Source organism: Schizosaccharomyces osmophilus, chromosome 1, assembly GCF_027921745.1.
Source record: "Schizosaccharomyces osmophilus chromosome 1, complete sequence".
Classification (NCBI taxonomy): Eukaryota; Fungi; Ascomycota; class Schizosaccharomycetes; order Schizosaccharomycetales; family Schizosaccharomycetaceae; genus Schizosaccharomyces; species Schizosaccharomyces osmophilus.
Genome location: NC_079238.1, coordinates 5,264,222 through 5,282,195, shown reverse-complemented (window position 1 = coordinate 5,282,195; position 17,974 = coordinate 5,264,222). Strand labels below are relative to the sequence as shown.

Genomic DNA, 17,974 nt, shown 5'->3' with positions numbered 1-17,974 from the left:
ATTACATTTTTCTTTATATATTCATGTTTCCAAATTTCGTTTATCTTTTTGTTTTCATCATGCTCTTGATTTCTCTGTCTTGGACCAAACGTACCTTCTTCCCTCTTCAACTTTTAAAAAGAGAAAAATTGCTTTTAACCGCTTCATTTACCGGCTTGTAAAGGACGGTTTGTTTCTTTCTTAAAAATGCAAACAGAAGATGTAAGAAATTGGGATTCTTGAGCTGCTGAACTAACGGTAATGATAATAGCAAGGAAACGATTTGTACCCCATTGCTGTCTTAATTGATGAATTAAAGGTATTTGACACATATTTGTGAAACGATGTTAATCAATGGAAAAGCATGATGAAATTACCTACAGATTGAATGCCTTAAATCGGTTATCAACAATTGCTTTGGCTTTGGGACCAGAACGTACACGCGATGAGTTGATCCCATTTTTAGACGGTATGTTTTATGCTTGAATTGTACGAAATTTTGGTCGGAATTGGGAAGATGACTTGATGGAAGGATGTGTTCGGAACCGCAAGAAAAGATGCTGGGACCCTTTACATCTTTGTCTTGTTTTCTTTCCTTTTCCAAAAAAAATAAGACAATAATACATTTGAATTGGAAGGAAAACTAATGCCTTTGATTAGAGTCGATCGATGATGAAGATGAAGTTTTATCTGCTTTAGCAGGTCAATTAGGCAATTTTGTGGACTTTGTCGGAGGACCTGAATATGCTCATGTGTTACTATCACCTTTGGAAAACCTTGCTGCAACCGAAGAAACTCTTGTGCGTGAAAAGTCTGTGGAGGCCTTAAATAACGTCTGCAAATACTTGTCTCAAGAACAATTGGAGCAATACTTTGTGCCTTTAGTACAACGCTTATCTACAGCTGAATGGTTTACTTCCCGTGCTTCTTCTGCTGGTTTGTATTGCGCAGCATATTCACAATCTCAAAACCCCGCTGTTAAAGTATCTCTCCGTCAAAGCTTCAGTCACTTGTGCCATGATGAAGCACCTATGGTTCGCCGTCCTGCTGCCACAAACTGCGCAAATTTTATCCTTCTCATTTCAAAACAGGAGGCCATTGATGAATTTATCCCACTTTTCAACTCTCTTTCTAACGATGATCAAGACTCCGTCCGTCTTCTTTCATTTGATATCCTGATTTCCCTGGCCAAGGTGTTGGAAGACGACTCCGATATTCGTCACTACTTGATTCAACCTTTAAGGTCGTTTGTCCCTGACAGCAGCTGGAGAACTCGTTATATGGTAGCTGCTAATTTTGTGAAGCTTGCGAAGGTTGTCGGTCCCGACATTATAAAAGATGAACTTATCCAACCCTTTATCCTACTCATGAAAGACAGCGAACAAGAAGTTCGTCGTGCCATTGCAACTCAGATTCCTGGAATTTGTGAACTTTTAGACCGACAAACAGTTCTTGATGATATAATTCCTGTTCTTCAAGATCTAATCAATGACCCCGCGCAACACGTCCGTGCTGCTCTCGGAATGAATATTGGTGCTCTCGCACCTCAGTTAGGAAAAGAAAAGTATGCAACCCTTACACCATTAGTCCGTATGCTAACTATTTTTTCTTTGTTTAGAACAATTGAATGTCTCTTACCAATGTTTTTGGAATTGTTAAAGGATGAAAACCCAGAAGTTCGTCTTAATATTATCTCAAAGTTGGAAGTTGTCAATAAAGGTAGGGAAATTCAAAAATTAGGCCTATTTGTTAACGTATCATATAGTTGTCGGAATTGAATTATTGTCTCAATCACTTTTGCCTGCCATCGTTACCCTTGCCGAGGATAAGCAATGGCGTGTTCGTCTTGCAATTATCGAATATATTCCATTGTTAGCTCGTCAGTTAGGCGTGGAATTTTTTAATGAGAAAATGGGAAATCTGTGCATGGCTTGGCTTGAAGATCATGTGTATTCTATCCGTGAAGCTGCCATTAAAAACTTGCGGCAGCTTACTGAGGTTTTTGGTTTACAATGGGCTACAAAAACCATTATACCAAAATTCCTGGCTATGCGTGGACATCCTAATTATCTGTATCGTATGACTACCATATTCGCTATTAGTGTAAGTGTGCCGTTACATATATTTCTTTTACTGTATAACTTGGTCAATTCTAACTAATTTATAGGAACTTGCACCGGTGCTGAATGCGACCGTAATTGAGACTCAAATTCTTCCCATATTGCAGCATCTGGCTAAAGATGCTATTCCTAATATTCGTTTTAATGTTGCTAAGTCCTTGAAAGTTTTGAGCCCTGTACTAAAGTCGGACGGGAAAGGCGATGTATATCAACAAGAAATTTTGCCTATTTTAGAACACCTTACAAAGGACGGCGACGAAGATGTTCAATTTTTTGCAAATCAAGCACTTGAAGAAACAGCCGACTAAGTTTTCGGGTTTAAATAGATAATTGCATTTTCGGATACAAGTTGAAAGGTTCTTTTGTTATATGTATTGATTGACAAGAATTTGAATGAATTAGGCTATGCGGAAAAGACAAAAATGCAAATGTATGGGCGTGTAATGAAAGCGTTTCTTTTTCACTGCTAGATAATTTATTAATGAGCGGAACTACTTAAAAATAAATCGCCATGTCTTGAAAGTTACGAAGGCCATAAATACGAAAAACTCTTCCAAAAGATATTGTACAATTTGAAGGAAAGAAATTTGTACAAAGAATATTTTTGAAACTGACAAGAGATGCATATTATTTGGTAGACATAAAAATTACATTTCACTAGGAAAAACTCTAGATGAAAGAAAAAGAAAAGGCGCTAGCCGTACTATGCTATACCGTCTAAAAAGTCAAGTGCGAAGTAAGGTAAAGGAGATTAAAAAGAAGGTGAATCTAGAACAGAGCATAAAAAGGGTATAACGGACAAGACCGATTATGAGCTTAGGTAGTTTAATTGGCAAGAATCATTTGGACAAAATCTGTAAATTATTGGTTATTATCAGGAAAAAAAAGAAGGTTGGTAGAATTCAGAATTGAGCATACCATGATAGTTAACCATTCCCTCTTTGACTGGAACACCCTTTAAGAGCTCATCCATTTCCTCATTTGTGAGTTTTTCGCCCAAAGAAGTTAAAACTGAAAAAGTTAGTGACTGAAATATTATAAGAATACAAAGTAAATCACATACCATAACGCAATTCACCAACACCAATCATGCCAGTGGCATCCTTGTCGAATACTTGGAATCCCTTGACGAATTCCTCAGGATCACCGGGCATATCAAAACCATTGGGACGATTTAAGACTTGGAGAAATTGATCCATACCAACTAAACAGTAAGCAAAGGGACGAAAAAAGAAATAATCACCAGCAAAACAAAACTGTAGCAGAAGCAGTAGCAGCATCACTTCGTGAGCAAGCTTGAAACAACAGCTATGTCCTTGAAATTACCACACATACCTTCGGCGGGAAGAGTCGATTCAATTTCAGTTATTTCAGCCAAAGTAGGGTTTTGACCACAGGCGCGCAATAAATCACCGATCGAGCTTTTGGGAATGCTGCCAGTTCCATGACGGTCAAAAAGAGAGAATGCTAAAAATATGTCAGTCCATACGTGTTTCGTTTCATCTGCGAACTTCTTACCTTGCTTATAGGGAGAATCGTCTGTAGACATTTTTTGGTGATGTGGAATTTCCAAGTTCAGTTTCTTTCGTTTATGTCTAGGATCGTACACAAACGGCTCCTAGCAACGGTTGTCATGAAGCATTTGTTTACTGTATACGGCATTCGAATGATCTCTACAGAGTATCATATAGGCATATGCTTACACTGACTACTGAGTATGTTACTATATATTGCATATGCTTACAGGAAAAAATTAATAATATGATTTTATTTTACTATAATATCATACAATCGTACACGTAGGTTATTGAACCAAATGAAAGGTGTACGATACCACGTTAAGCGGAAGGACTTGATTATGGAAAGAAACATATTTTAGTGTTTTTGAATTTTAGAAGAAATGTATCATTTTAGCATCTACTTCAAACCTCGACTACTTGCTGCTGGTTAGTTTCCCTTGCTGCAAAAAAAAAAAACGCAGTCACTTCGAAATTTTTTGCGAAAATTGTGTAAACAATTACCGTGAAATGACGAGGTAAAACAAACCCAACTTTTAAGATTTCGTTGTCTAGCAATTCCTAAATAATTAGTATATCTCCGATTTGTTTGTCGTCTGCTGTTTTGTTTGTTTTTACGGTGTTTTGAACGTTCCTATTTTGCATACGACTGATCAAATAGATGTTAGCAGCGTCCAATTGGGCTTGAATCCTCCAAAAAAAAGTATAATAGAAACATTTTTTTAATTATAGTAATCCAAGTTTACGATTGTAGCATTTCATTGTTGGATAGAAGCGATTTCACAGTTTTTTCGTCCATTCGTTATATTGAAGGTTTATTAAGTCAAGTGTCGCATTAGCGGTAGCATTCTCGAACCAACGTATTAGTAAATGTCGTAGTTTATCATGATACATCTGTTTGCTCGTTACAGTCTCTCTGTTCGACGTTTACCGAACTAGCATCACCAGGTAGTATTGATGATCAGTGAGACGATCACTTAGACAGAGCCAAACACACCTGTGATTATTGTCAGGAAGTATTGAATCCCTTCTTTCCGGTAAAACAAAAGAAAGATATTAGAAGAACAATTTTATTCACATAAAGAGTCTAATTACAAAATGTCTCCTGTAAGTATAGAAGCGAATCAAAAATTAAGAATGTTGAAAGCATTATAACGGAAAGTGATGTTTGAAGCTATATACCTTCCAAGACATTTCAATTAAAATTGAAACGTTGAGATATTTAAGTCGCCAAAGCTGAATCACGAAGGATGAAAGAGGAAAAGTTGGAAATTTTCTTATGCCTTTCCTAAATTAAAATTGATATTGAAGCTAGGCTAGACTTGAAGTTTTATATGTTCTTAAATTTTGAAGTTGATTCTCATATCATTGCAAAAAGAAAATTGACGCTAACTTGTTATTAGGCTTTCCTTCCTAACGGTGCCACCAACGACCCTGAAGCCCTCGACGATAGCCGCATCATGGGCTACAACCCTTTGGTTTCACCTGCATTGCTCCAACAAGAATTGCCCGCAACTGAGGCTTCTCGTAATGCTGTCAAGCAATCTCGTCGCGAGCTTCAAGCTATTTTAAACAAGGCTGATGATCGTATCATCGTTGTTGTTGGTCCTTGCTCAATCCATGACCCCAAGTTGGCCATGGACTATGCTAAGCTCTTGAAGCCCAAGGCCGAAGAACTTAAGGACTCTCTCTGCATCGTCATGCGTTGCTATTTGGAGAAGCCCCGTACCACTGTCGGATGGAAGGGTTTGGTAAACGACCCTAACTTGGACGGTTCTTATGCCATCAACAAGGGTCTTCACATGTCTCGTAAGATGTACTGTGACGTTACCGACTTTGGTGTGCCTTTGGCTAGCGAAATGCTTGACAGCATTTCTCCTCAGTTCTTTGGAGATCTTTTGAGTTTTGGCGCTATCGGTGCCCGTACTACCGAGTCTCAATTACACCGTGAATTGGCCTCCGCCTTGTCCTTCCCTGTTGGTTTCAAGAACGGTACTGACGGTACCATCAACGTTGCTGTTGATGCCATCGGTGCCACCGCCCACTCTCACACCATGCTTGGCGTCAACAAGCAAGGTATTGCCTCTATTTGCATGAGCAAGGGCAACAAAGACACTTTCATCGTTTTGCGTGGTGGTAAGAAGGGCCCCAACTATGACGCTGAAAATGTTCGTGCTGTCCGCGAACAATTAGTCAAGTCGAACCTTCCCCCTCGTATCATGGTTGACTGCTCTCATGGCAACTCCACCAAGAACCACCGCAATCAACCTGTTGTCTCTGAAACCATTTCTGAACAAATTCGTAATGGCGATGACTCCATTATTGGTGTCATGATTGAGTCTCATATCAACGAAGGCCGCCAAGATGCTCCTATTAAGCCCGGTACCAAGGAGACTCTTAAATATGGTATTAGTATCACTGATGCTTGTGTCAGCTGGGAACAAACCGTTCCTATGCTTGAAGGGCTTGCTGAGGCTGTTCGTACTCGCCGTCAAAACGCAAGGGACTAAAAATATTTTGGGAATTCATTTTTGGTTTAACAATGTTTATAAAATTAGTAGCCAGAGTATAATTTATTCATTTGGAAAAAGTAGCTTGTTTGAAGGTTTTATGTAGTGTTGTTGGTAATGATTTCCTTTGGCAATTTTCTATGAATACGAAACGAAGGCTATGAAACGCGTAAATGATGCACATATTTAACAAGATAAATCAAAGAATCTTAGGCAATTTGTGAAGATGAAGATACGTGGAAAGTTAACCCAGTGATTTCTACGATATGATCGAGCTTTTTTATAAGAGCAATTTAAATTAGCTTTTTCTTCATAAACCCATATACATGGTGTAAGTCTATTAGAATACCATTTCTTGAATAATTAAATAAACATCCCAAAAACCTCATAGACCCAGAATATTCTCGCCTTAAAAGGAAAAACATAACGACTCTAAAGTAAATTATCTTCTTTGCTCAACCGACGCGCCCACCCAATTATCCGATGAGCCCTGTGGATTCAAAGCTTTTTTTGTCATCTCATCGTAAGCATTCATAGTAAAGTATTTACGTTGAGACGTATTTAACTCCCGCATTAAGTGATGATCTGGCTTTCTGGCATGCATAAAGTTACACAGGCCACCGCGCAAACATTCTGATGTCTCGTGCTGACGGCAACAGGCCTCACGAAAGTCGGTAACAGGAGACAACTCGGCATATACTGGCTTTTGGGAATACCAACGTGAATTCAAATCGTCCACAGCCTTTTGTGCAGAATCTTCATACTTAAAACGCACATACACGTTTCCGATTAGATCTAGAATTTATTAGTTTATTGAACAAAAGAAGCAACAACGGGCCAAGCCAATTTAATAAAAAAGTCCAGTTGTTTCCTAATGGCTATATCCCACACGAACTTACGGTCTCCGACGTTGTCACAAACAACAATTTGTTCCACTTCACCATATTTGGCAAATTCACAAAACATATCTTCATAAAACGCGTCAAATTGGAAATTCAATTCGCGATCAGACATCCGCTTTCCTGCTGGTTCGTGGATTGGATTCTTATACAAATTGGGGCACAAAATCGTTTGACTGAAATTTGGCTTCACATGCTTACGAGAGCATCGTTCTCCGTGTCGACAAGCACCAATTTTTGAATAAAACGTACAGTTTACTTTGTCTTGCTCTGTACCGTAAATACTTGCCAAGCGACTTGCCATTGTGATGAATGGTAAAAGGATAGTGTTCATGACCGTCCTGGAATGTTATGATTTCCAATTTACCGACCTTTAACGAGTACGGTATTCTGCATACCGTACTCAGTCGTTCGCTTGAAAGAATCATATCTTTAAACGAAACATAAAATTGTAAATAAAATCATTGAGTAAGAGTCATTTCTTTTTATTAATAAAAAAACAAAAAGTTAATCATCAAACATGAATGCTTTATAGACATCCTCTGAAGTGGAATCAACTGGATCAGATCCGTTCGTCTAATTGCAAAAGCTCACCAGAAAGATAAAGCTTACTTTTGAACAGACACGACAACTCCAGAGGCCAATAAAATATTCTCTTCTTTGGATAGCAACAAAAGTCGACTTAGGGAAGGTACATTGTTGAATTCTACAAGGGGAATAGATTGATCCAACTCTAGCCGAAGTAAGAGAAGATTCTTATTCTGAAAGTCCAATCCCTGTAACGCCATACCATTTTCTTTTCCCTCAGAATAAAAAAAGGCTTTTCCACTCATACGGAAAGCACCAAAGAAGGCATTCACATGGACAGGACTCTGCTCCTTGAGAAACGAATGAAAAATGAATGCAGTTATATAAGCATTCCGGGATAAATGGTAGGCATTTTCTTCATCGACACAAAGGGTTCCATTCCTGGTAATTAGTAAAGTCTACAAAGATGGACAACTTACAATAAATTTGGTAGAGAAGATAGATGCATTTCTGTATGTTCACCGGGTAAACACCACGTCTTGGCATGTTGGTGTAATTTGAGACCTAATGAGTTAATAAATCAGAATTTGTACATGACTTACCATGAACTTTTGTCTCAATCTTTCCGACAGAGGTGTAAATATTTTGGTGTGCTTGAACGATACCAGAATGTACGTCAAATTGTGCGCTAATCTTGTTTTCTGGGAGTAAAGACCAAGACGAGATGGACAACGACAAGGGCAGTTGTTGCAAACGGACCTTTTCTTTCATAGACTTATCGGACAGCTCGTCAATTTTTCCCAATAAAGTTTCAGAACCGTACCATGACTGTAATGTTCCATATGAAAGAGTAGTCAAATTGTCTCCCTTGAATCCACTAACTGGCACAAAACAGGATGGAGGAACAGTAATGCCATGGAAATCCTTCAGACAAGTCGTGATAGACGAAATAGCAGATTGATATTGCTCTTCTTGCCAAGAAACTTGGTCCATTTGAGTTACAACAAACAAAACATTTCTGATGGTTTCTCCGTAACATAATCGTAGCAGGCAAACAATGCTTTCTATTTCATCTAATGGGTATTTTGCATGAATAATAATGATGGCAATATCGGTTATTTGTAGGAATGGTGCAAACGATGCAAGGTCGTGAAGGGGTAAGGCAAAAAGGGAAGACAAGTAATTATGCGAAAACGTTTCAAATTGATAAAGGTCGGAAGCATTACGACCAAGAACTGAGGAAATGTTTTCTTTTCTAGAGTTTAAAAGGGTGCATCTTTGCATTAATTTGATGTCGAGCGCTCCTACTTGATACAAAAGCCGAGCTAAAAGAGTCTTCTTACCGACTCTCGGGGGACCGAAAATTGAAATACGGGTTGTCGGTTTTATCTCTTTTGAGATTTCCAAAAGCTTCTTTTTATCAACCAACACATCTTTAGTTGCTGTCGACGAAGTCATGGAATTCGAGGTTTGTTGAAGGCTGTCAGTCTTGAGTTGCTCAAGAGAATCAAACAGGGCCTTGTCTTTTTTGCTGTATCTTTGCAAACCTAAAAAAAAAGAGAACGTTAGAATGGAATTTGTAAGACATTGAGTCATACCCTTGGATTTCGATTGGGCCATCAAAACGAGGTCATCAGGACTCGGAGTGTTAAAGCCAAGAATGGAGCTTCTTTTCAGGTTTACTTTAATTTCACTTTGTGAAGCCTTCTTTTTAGCACCTGTCAGACATCGAGCAAAGATGGACGGGGCAGCTAGCAAAGGTGTATGCGATGAAGAAAGATGGATGGGCGGGACTTCCGACGTAGAAGAAGTAAGATCATCTTCAATGCCTTCTAGTCTTTCACTTTGTACAGAAGACGGTGATTCTTGACGATGGACAAGATGAGGTTCCTCATTAGGTTCTTTTGATTCTGCAATACGTACTTTGCGGAATCGCTGTAACAATTGTTCCTTGTCAGAAGAATCCTTTGGATTAGAGTCCGATTGAGAGGAAGAGGAAGACGGTAAGGAACGCTTATTAGGAGTGTCTTCAAAGTTTTCAACCTTTTTTTTGTGGGCAGTCAATGCCGCTAATTTCGAAAGACCATTAGGGTCTTAGCAAGGTTAGCATGATACATGAAAGATTGCAAATTACGGATGATTCTATGGATAGGTACATACGCGAAGTAGAAGCAGATGATTCTGCAGTAGCATTGGATGTTGTATGCACGGGATCCACAGATGTAGAATGTTCTTGTTCAGAAGAAGGTGGAGATTTCAAAAGAGAAGTTAATTTTCCAGAAGATTCTGACAAAGAGGGATTCTGTTGGTTAGCTCGTCTAGCATTTAGCAGTTGAGAAAGCTTAGACATGGTTTTGTTTGAAATGGTAAGAAATGCATGAAATTCGACGTAACCAAAAGAGAAAAAGAAAAATTAGAAAAGTTTTATGAAAGATGCAATGTAATAAAAAATCCAAGGAGCTTTGTGTTGAGGAAGAATGTAAGCGGTCAAGACGAAAGAGGATTGATGATGCTAACTTTGGGAATGAATGAAAGCTATGTCAAGAGAGAGCGCGAGTAAATGTAATCGCAAGCGACTGTCTAAAAAATAGAAATGAAAATTGAATCAAAGTAGTTGAATTACCTAAGAAAAGAGGGATCGTTTGTTGCAATCCACCGACAATAAAGATTCCTTTTTCTCCCAAAACAACCGCTCGAAAAGCAAATTGAATTCCTTTTGAAACTTTAAATTCTTTTCTATCTTCTAAGAAACAAAAAAAAAAAAAACAAAACAATAGAGAATTTTGTCTTTTTTACCTTTCTTTCAATATACCCTATTACGAACCCGTAAGACAATACCGTTGTAGACTGAAAACGGTATCCAGTTGTAACGAACCCCACCACGCACTCCAAATATAGTATACTGCATTGCAACCCAGTGTACTGCATTTGATCCATTCTGATTAGATATGGATACGTAACCCCCATTTACGCACAATCCCCATCAGGCCTTTGAATTCGCTAAAGATTGGAGAGGAAGCCCGCACTAACCGAGCGCCCCATATATTTACATCATATAGAGGCAAGATACGCTCATCAGTAATGTAGTAATGTAAGGTGATATCAACATGACATGTGGGTAGGCGTCTGTCATAATTACATCGAACGTAAACATCCCAAGCTATAAAAGGAAGAGCGAATTCTTAATATTCAGCATCGATTGAATTAATTGATTAACAACAAACAACTATTACAAAATGTCTGATCCCGAAAGAAAGCCCTTCACTGATCAAATCAAGGAGAAAGTAACTCCTGACTCCTCCAAGTCTACTGTCGACAAGGCTAAGGAACAACTTACTGGTGCCTACGACAAGGTCGCCAAGAACTTTACCTCTGATGACAATAAAAGCTCTACTCAAGATGCTCACGACAAGATCAGTCGTCTTGTCGATGACAAGAAGTAAGACGGATATCTCTTACTTCCAATTGTCATATCTTCTATGAGTGTGCCATCAACAACTCTTAAAATGCAATAAATCTGATGATTGACCTGATTTATGCCTCCTTTAATTCATGGAATAAGCATAGCTCTTTTCATGATGGAAATGATAGTTAACGAATAATATTCTCTCATTCCTTACAAAAAATGTTTTATCCTTTTGTCCTTTTGAGATTTGTAATTGGGAAAAATCCTGTTCTCTAGTTTGAGCAGTTAGTTAGTTTTAGTGTATTTTTGGGGACTGTACTGTTTTTTCATTAGCGATTTCTTGTTCCATGTAGCAGTCTGCTGCGGGAAATACTTCATTCAAACAATATTCTTTAGCCTTTTTTTCTTTTTATCGTGTGCAACTCGAGTAGTGTACCGCAAAATCATCAGAAAGAAAGAATAGAAATTATCGTGATGGCTGTATAAAACTTATATATAGAACAAAAATTTTGATTAAATATAGACCAAAAACACGAATCCAACAACTACACAAATTGAAGAAGCAATTGTATAGCAAAACTGAGAACATTTGCTTTGCTCTTGGTTCAATTCAAGGAGTTCGGGAAAAACACCTAGACAAGCAATGTACAAGAAGCATCCAGCCGAAAAGGGCAAAAGTTTGTCTTCCAATTGTAAAAGGAAAGAGGCAATCGAGCTTTGGGGCAACAAAGATGTGGCATCGTCTTTTGTAGTAGAGGCGAGAGCAGCCGAATGAATCCATATACTCGTAATGGATCCCAAGAGGCCGGCAAACATGGTAATGAGTTGAAAGGAAAACGTCTGCAGTTTTGTATACCCATTCCGCAATAGGATAGCCAAGTCGCCAACTTCGGCAGGAATTTCATGAAGAAACACGGCGCAGGTCGTGGTAATGCCAATGGACGTGTTTGCGAAAAACGAAGTGGTAATGGCCAAACCATCCATAAAGTTGTGGAAACAGTCGGAAAATAGATTTAAGTAGGCAATTGTTTTGTTGGAAGAAGCTGATTCATTCGCTTCCTCGTTCTTTTTTTCTACTTGTGTTGGGGTGTCATCATTCAATGTCGCATGATTGTCATTGCTGCGGCGTTTTCGTAATTTATGAGAAGAAGGATCAAGGCGTTCATGCTGTGTGGTGGAGGATGCGGGCACGTTCTTTTCGGATTTCTTTTCCTTGATTTGCTGACTATGATGATGACCATGATGGCCTCCATTCGACGAAAGAAGGATGCGAAGACCTTTGTCCATAAAGAAAAAGATCAAAATGCCTGCCAATACGGATACGGTCGGTGAAGTAGCATTCGTACCCTCTTCAGCTTTTTCGTAGATTTCTGGTAGCAAATGGCCAAAGACGTCCCCCAATAGGCTTCCGGCAGAGATGGCAACAAGCAGGTTTAAGATACCTGTGTTGAGGTTTTTGGGCACAATGAGGATAAAGATGTTTGGTGGAAAGGCTGTAAGAAGAGTTGCAAGAAACCCATTTACACCAGGTGCAAAAGAAAAAAATTCTTCCATATTCTTTTTGATCGAAGCACACAATGTAGTGTCTGTGGAAAGCGAATGGTTATCAGTCTCCTTGCTCCAGAACCCTTTTTTGAGAGAAGTATCCTTGCTTGCTTTCAAGGATGCCAGATGAGAGTCGCTTTCTTTTAAGGACTGTGCAACTGTTTTTAGATCTTGTACAGTTTGCTTCCGCTCCACGTCGCTCATGTCAGCAGCCGTTTTCGAGGCAATTAAGAAAGAGGGCTCGTTTTCGACTAATTCATCCATAATTTTTTGAAGGCGCGTAGAATTAAAGTATTTTATTTTCTCCATATCGAGCATGGACTCTCGTTCCCCTCCCTTCACCAAAGGTTCTTGCACGCATTGCACTGCAAGAAGAAAGCTAAAGGCTATCAACAAGCGAATCCACCTTCCAGTTTCGATCCACATCGTTTCGATTCTCCAAAGATTTTTGTTTTCAATGGATGAATTTTCTGTTGATTTCGTCCTTTGTTGATGAATACACGTAAAGGGCACTGTGGTAGGAGTTATTGGGAGCAACCTTCAGTGTTACTTGGTCGTTCCTTGGTATGTCAAACCCAGAAAAGCAAGTGTTGTAGAGTTGGATATAGAGGAGTCGGGTTAAAAGAGTTATAAAAAGAAAAAAAAAAGATTTTTCGTAATATTAAAAGTGCTGTCTTGTTTCCCTCTTGACTATGGGTAAAAAAAAAAAAAAGAACCCACATTCAGAGATGCTAAGAAAATATACTTTCCTTTACGATGATATTCTATGAATATCTTTAAAACTCGATTCTTTTAGTAAGAGCAAAGGAACGAAAGTGTTTTTCTCATTTAACTTTTTTCTTGAAACAAATACACAATTTGAATTCACCATAGAGCAGACCGCATTACGATACAAGGAAAAGGCATGCCATGCTTACCATAGGAAATTTAGATGATTGGTTCAGTTGCATAATTGCTTTCATTTTCATTTCTTCTTTTTATTTTCTTTACAAGTTATTAAAATCATCATTTTTTCTTTGTTTTTATTTGCTTTGTTTATTTTATATTTTTAACCATTGTTTATTAACGTATTAGTTTGAACGTTATCAAGTATAACGCAATTCAACTTTCTATCAAAACTCGTTATACCGCATTGTAAGAGGTCGCTATCTCTAGAAATGTAGACAATCTGTATGGTTATATTAGAATTTAACCAGAACAAACACCTGGAATCGGTCAACATGTTTCGCAATTCTTTCAAGCTTTTCGGAAACCAAATAAGAAGCCTCTCTACTCAAACACGTCAAGCTCTTGAGCTAGCCGTTAAAGAGGATCCCGTCGTTTTATTCATGAAGGGAACTCCTAACCAACCTATGTGTGGATTCTCTTTGCGCGCCATCCAAGTCTTGTCAATGGAAAACGTCGCTACCGACAAATTGGCCACCTATAATGTGCTCAGCAATGAAGAATTGCGCGATGGAATCAAGGAATTTAGTGACTGGCCCACAGTTCCACAGCTTTATATAAATGGCGAGTTTGTTGGCGGTTGTGACATTCTCATGTCTATGCACAAGTCGTAAGTATTCAAATCATTGTCACCGGGATGTGTGGCGGACGGGAAAGCATGGTTTATCAGTCATTGTGCCCGTTCGAAAGTTTTACTCTTCTTTTTAGAATGCTCTTACTAACAAGGATGTAGTGGGGAACTTCACAAAATTTTAGGGGAGATCAAAGCTTTAGCGCCTACCAAGCCTGAAGGCGAAACCGCTGGCGCCAATTAAGCAAAAAAAAAGTCTTAAATGATGGCGAAAATAATGAACACTCCCGACAAGATCCCTAAAGTTTTTCATGTTTTGTTTTTTTTTTGTCTGTCTTGTTTTTTGTACGAGCTTGCTGCTTTAATTTGCTGAAAGATCTTCGTTATATGGTTCAATATGGAATTGAGCATCGCAAGATGTCGCTAGCAAATCTAGCAGGGAATTAAAAGTATGCTTCATGAAATAAATGTATAATGAATTGGGTTTTATGCAAGAAATCGATCTCTCTCCAAATCAAATGTAGCTTTATTGATTCCTCTTAGCTTTGTAGGTATATAATGTAGGAAAGACGATTCCAAGTCATCTGCAATCGCATTGTCTGCATCCAGAGTGAATTCTTTCCCATTGAAACATGTTGTTTCTTTGTTTTTTTGTTTTTTTAACTGTTATTTTGCTTTGTTTTTGTTAATGCTACGCGTCGCGCTTTCTTTGCGCGTCTCCATCTATACGCGATCTGATTCGTCGTAGATAATTATCTCGACAATGATTGGGCAATTCAAGTAACCACAACACCAAAAGACCATGAACACTTACACTTCACGTTCCCTTTCATCATCCACGTCCACGCATACGCGTCGTCGCGTCGCGTCGCGTTCAATCCTTTATATGCTTCCAAGAGAATTTTCTTACTCCTTTACAGGTTGGTACGTCTTGAGTCATCATAGACGTGGAAAGACCCTGCCCTTTTCCGGATCATTTGTGCCTTTGTTTCCTTTCATAAGCCGTGCCTTCACAAACACACACGACGCTTTTACCCTTTTTCGCGAAGCAAAATTTTGTCTTTGAAAACTGACCGATATCGACAACTCAAGCCTAAGCTCAAGCACATTTTTGCTATTTGATTTTTATCGTCTCTCTTCTTTCTGCTTTGGCTTCCCTCTGCTGAGATTCCCCTTCTTCCTTGATTTAGACATTCTGCTCTGTTCCCTTTTTCTTTCTTTCTTTGTAAAGGTGAATCTTTTCTTTCATACTAAGTATTCTTTGATTATTTCTTTTAAGATTCTTTGTTTTCTCTTTTTTATTTAAGGACAAACGTAGTTGGTGCCTTCTACCCACAAAAAGGATTGTAAAGCCACTTCTCACTCTCCTGTAATTCGATCCGTCCAATAATCCTGATTTTCAATTCTTTTCTATTATAGTTCTTCAAACGTTGACGCCCAAACGGATTGATTCTCTCATCCTTGACTTTGGATCCGTTTTTTTTTTCAGTTAATTTTGAGCTCACAATACATGTGTTTATTACTGGCAATTGATTCATAGCGTGCAATTGCTCCTCTGACATTAATTTTCGAGTGTTGTTTCTTTGTGAAAGACGTCCAAGTCATTCCATTTTCGAAACATTTCGCATACCCTCGACATCCTTTCTTTCCCCCCTCTAAAGCTCTTTGTAATTGTTTGTTTTTTCTTTTTTATCTTTTTATCTTTCTTATTTTGTTGTTTACGACTTTCTTGTCTAGATTTAGCGACGTTCTGTCAAACGTGAAGCTTTTTGACTCTTGGTAAGCATTTTATTTTATTTTATTTTGTTTTTATTTCTCTTTGAAAGAAAAAGAGACTTTATTTATATTTTCTTTGGGTTCGGCGTTTCTTCCTCTTTTCAGGTTTGTTTACATTTTTCGATTTGTTTATTTGCGACATACTTCTCTGTTTTCTCATCCTCCAACCACCTCTGGGCTTTTCTTCCCTCTCCCAATACTCACTTACTCAAAAATAATTGCTTTCTATTTTCGTTTTCCTTTTTTGACGTTTCTTTCTTACGTTACGTCCCTCCTTTTCTTCTGTTTCCTGCTTCTTCCCATCTAGCAATCTAACTTAATCTCAAACTTCTTCCGCTTTTACACATTTCTTTATTATATATACAATGTCTTTTGCCGGCCACAATAACCTTTCTACAAAGGCTGTTTCCCAATACCATGACGAGAATGCTCCCGCTTGGGACCATGACAAAACAAAAACAGACACAAAAAATGTTCTTGGCACCAAGCCTCAGCCAAAATTTGAGATTCGGCTTCCACGTCGTAATGCCCTTGCTGATGTTTCCAATTTGAAAAATCCTTCAGAATCAGAACCCTCTACCAAAAAGCGTTCCCTTCAGGAATCTCAAAAACAGTCTCTTGAGGTTGTTCCTTCCACCGAGGAAGAGCTTGAACATATTCAAACCAAGAAGCGTAACAAGTCTTCTGATAATGCCGTTTCAACATTAGAAAAGGGATCCCAGAAGGTTGTTTCCACTAACACTGATTTCACGCCTTCCAATCCTTTAATGGTTGAAGAATATGAGCCAGAAATCTTTTCTTACATGGAAAGTTTGGAAAGCAAGTGTCTTCCCAGTGCGGCATATATGGACAAACAACAAGAGCTAACATGGAAAATGAGAGAGATCTTAAACGAATGGCTTGTGGAAATCCACACAAACTTTTGTTTGATGCCTGAAACCCTCTTCTTGGCTGTCAATATTGTCGATCGATTTCTATCTTTGCGTGCTTGCTCTTTAACTAAATTCCAATTAATCGGTATCAGTGCTCTTTTAATAGCCAGTAAGTATGAGGAAGTTATGTGCCCTTCTATTCAAAACTTTGTATACATGACTGATGGTGCTTTCACTGCTGAAGACGTCTGTACTGCTGAAAGATATATCCTTCGTGTCCTTGATTATGACCTTGGTTTCCCTAGTCCTTTGAACTTTATCCGACGAATTTCAAAGTCTGAGAATTACGATGTTCAAACACGTACACTTGGCAAATACTTGACTGAGATTTATCTTTTTGAACATCGCCTACTCCAATACCGTCCCTCCATGATTGCAGCTTCATCCATGTATCTTGCTCGTAGGCTTCTTCGTCGTGGTCCATGGAGCGCCGAACTTGTTAAAGCTTCTGGTGGCTATGAAGAACATACATTAAAACCCGTTGCTTTCATTCTCCTTCAATATCACAACAAACCCGTCGAACACAAAGCATTTTTTCAAAAATATGCTTCTAAAAAGAATCTCAAGGCAAGCGTTTTTGTGCATCAGCTTGTTCGACAAAGATTTTCTGTTACTCATAATGCCGATGATGAGATTCAATCTGACCCTTCCTCTTCTATCAACAGTGACGGTCATTAACAGTTGTAGTATTTTCAACATCTATATACCTTATTACCTTCAGTCTAACTTTACTCTTCATTGCTTTCATTTTTTATCACAGTTTCAAACGATGACTGAAAACTCCAAAACTGTTATAACTCTAGGAAAAAAAAACCAAAAAACCAAAAAAGCTACTATGAAGCGCCGCTATTATCTTCCTTGATTCCTTCCAGAGTGTTCTTTTACAACCAACTTTGGTTATTCGAGTATACTTTCCTTTACAAAGATTATATTTATTTCTATACTACATCTCTGATATCCTACGCATTTTTTCTTCAGGCAATAGGAATACCCGTTGAATGTTCAACTCCAAAATATTATGCTAATTATTTGTATTCATTTAAATCAGGTTTATAATCAATTCTTACGATACCATACATAGAAAATAGGCAATGTAAATAAATTTAGAACTTTTATTTAGGGTACTTAATTAATTTTTTCTTATCAGAACAAACTAAACAATCAAGTAAAAGAGAAATGTCGCTCAAGGCAACTATTAATAATTAAAAAAGCTCGGCATATAACATTAATAAAGTTTCTCTTAGTA

At 38.2% G+C, this 17,974-nt stretch overlaps 10 protein-coding genes across 10 annotated transcripts; 5 read left to right on the top strand and 5 right to left on the bottom strand.

The window, feature by feature from the left end:
* Positions 1-186: 186 nt before the first annotated feature.
* On the top strand, positions 187-2,407 carry paa1 (serine/threonine protein phosphatase PP2A scaffold subunit Paa1; the record flags this gene model as incomplete). The annotated part of the gene is made up of 7 exons (XM_056181187.1): positions 187-201; positions 251-298; positions 343-448; positions 640-1,543; positions 1,598-1,698; positions 1,745-2,082; positions 2,147-2,407. 7 exons carry the CDS (start codon positions 187-189, stop codon positions 2,405-2,407), a joined length of 1,773 nt encoding a protein of 590 aa, XP_056037107.1.
* Positions 2,408-2,924: 517 nt separating this feature from the next.
* On the bottom strand, positions 2,925-3,648 carry cdc4 (myosin II essential light chain; the record flags this gene model as incomplete). Its single annotated transcript, XM_056181186.1, has 5 exons — positions 2,925-2,953; positions 3,018-3,110; positions 3,163-3,303; positions 3,435-3,566; positions 3,618-3,648. 5 exons carry the CDS (start codon positions 3,646-3,648, stop codon positions 2,925-2,927), a joined length of 426 nt encoding a protein of 141 aa, XP_056037108.1.
* A 1,066-nt stretch (positions 3,649-4,714) lies between these two features.
* Positions 4,715-6,126, top strand: SOMG_02393 (phospho-2-dehydro-3-deoxyheptonate aldolase; the record flags this gene model as incomplete). Its single annotated transcript, XM_056181185.1, has 2 exons — positions 4,715-4,723; positions 5,020-6,126. The coding sequence occupies 2 exons, from the start codon at positions 4,715-4,717 to the stop codon at positions 6,124-6,126; spliced, it is 1,116 nt and encodes a 371-aa protein (XP_056037109.1).
* A 442-nt stretch (positions 6,127-6,568) lies between these two features.
* Positions 6,569-7,359, bottom strand: uaf2 (U2 small nuclear RNA auxiliary factor small subunit, U2AF-23; the record flags this gene model as incomplete). Its single annotated transcript, XM_056181184.1, has 2 exons — positions 6,569-6,921; positions 7,026-7,359. 2 exons carry the CDS (start codon positions 7,357-7,359, stop codon positions 6,569-6,571), a joined length of 687 nt encoding a protein of 228 aa, XP_056037110.1.
* A 274-nt stretch (positions 7,360-7,633) lies between these two features.
* On the bottom strand, positions 7,634-9,903 carry ski7 (Ski complex/exosome interacting GTPase Ski7; the record flags this gene model as incomplete). Its single annotated transcript, XM_056181183.1, has 5 exons — positions 7,634-7,994; positions 8,033-8,117; positions 8,156-9,100; positions 9,152-9,646; positions 9,714-9,903. The coding sequence occupies 5 exons, from the start codon at positions 9,901-9,903 to the stop codon at positions 7,634-7,636; spliced, it is 2,076 nt and encodes a 691-aa protein (XP_056037111.1).
* A 162-nt stretch (positions 9,904-10,065) lies between these two features.
* SOMG_02390 (uncharacterized protein) lies at positions 10,066-10,490 on the bottom strand (the record flags this gene model as incomplete). Its single annotated transcript, XM_056181182.1, has 3 exons — positions 10,066-10,133; positions 10,177-10,289; positions 10,366-10,490. 3 exons carry the CDS (start codon positions 10,488-10,490, stop codon positions 10,066-10,068), a joined length of 306 nt encoding a protein of 101 aa, XP_056037112.1.
* Positions 10,491-10,789: 299 nt separating this feature from the next.
* hsp9 (plasma membrane heat shock protein Hsp9) lies at positions 10,790-10,996 on the top strand (the record flags this gene model as incomplete). Its single annotated transcript, XM_056181181.1, has 1 exon — positions 10,790-10,996. One exon carries the CDS (start codon positions 10,790-10,792, stop codon positions 10,994-10,996), a length of 207 nt encoding a protein of 68 aa, XP_056036928.1.
* Positions 10,997-11,472: 476 nt separating this feature from the next.
* zip3 (ER zinc exporter, ZIP family Zip3) lies at positions 11,473-12,930 on the bottom strand (the record flags this gene model as incomplete). The annotated part of the gene is made up of 1 exon (XM_056181180.1): positions 11,473-12,930. One exon carries the CDS (start codon positions 12,928-12,930, stop codon positions 11,473-11,475), a length of 1,458 nt encoding a protein of 485 aa, XP_056036927.1.
* A 794-nt stretch (positions 12,931-13,724) lies between these two features.
* grx5 (mitochondrial [2Fe-2S] cluster assembly and transfer glutaredoxin Grx5) lies at positions 13,725-14,264 on the top strand (the record flags this gene model as incomplete). Its single annotated transcript, XM_056181179.1, has 2 exons — positions 13,725-14,059; positions 14,183-14,264. The coding sequence occupies 2 exons, from the start codon at positions 13,725-13,727 to the stop codon at positions 14,262-14,264; spliced, it is 417 nt and encodes a 138-aa protein (XP_056036926.1).
* Positions 14,265-16,161: 1,897 nt separating this feature from the next.
* Positions 16,162-17,406, top strand: cig2 (G1/S-specific B-type cyclin Cig2; the record flags this gene model as incomplete). Its single annotated transcript, XM_056181178.1, has 1 exon — positions 16,162-17,406. The coding sequence occupies one exon, from the start codon at positions 16,162-16,164 to the stop codon at positions 17,404-17,406; it is 1,245 nt and encodes a 414-aa protein (XP_056036925.1).
* Between the last annotated feature and the right edge of the window lie 568 nt (positions 17,407-17,974).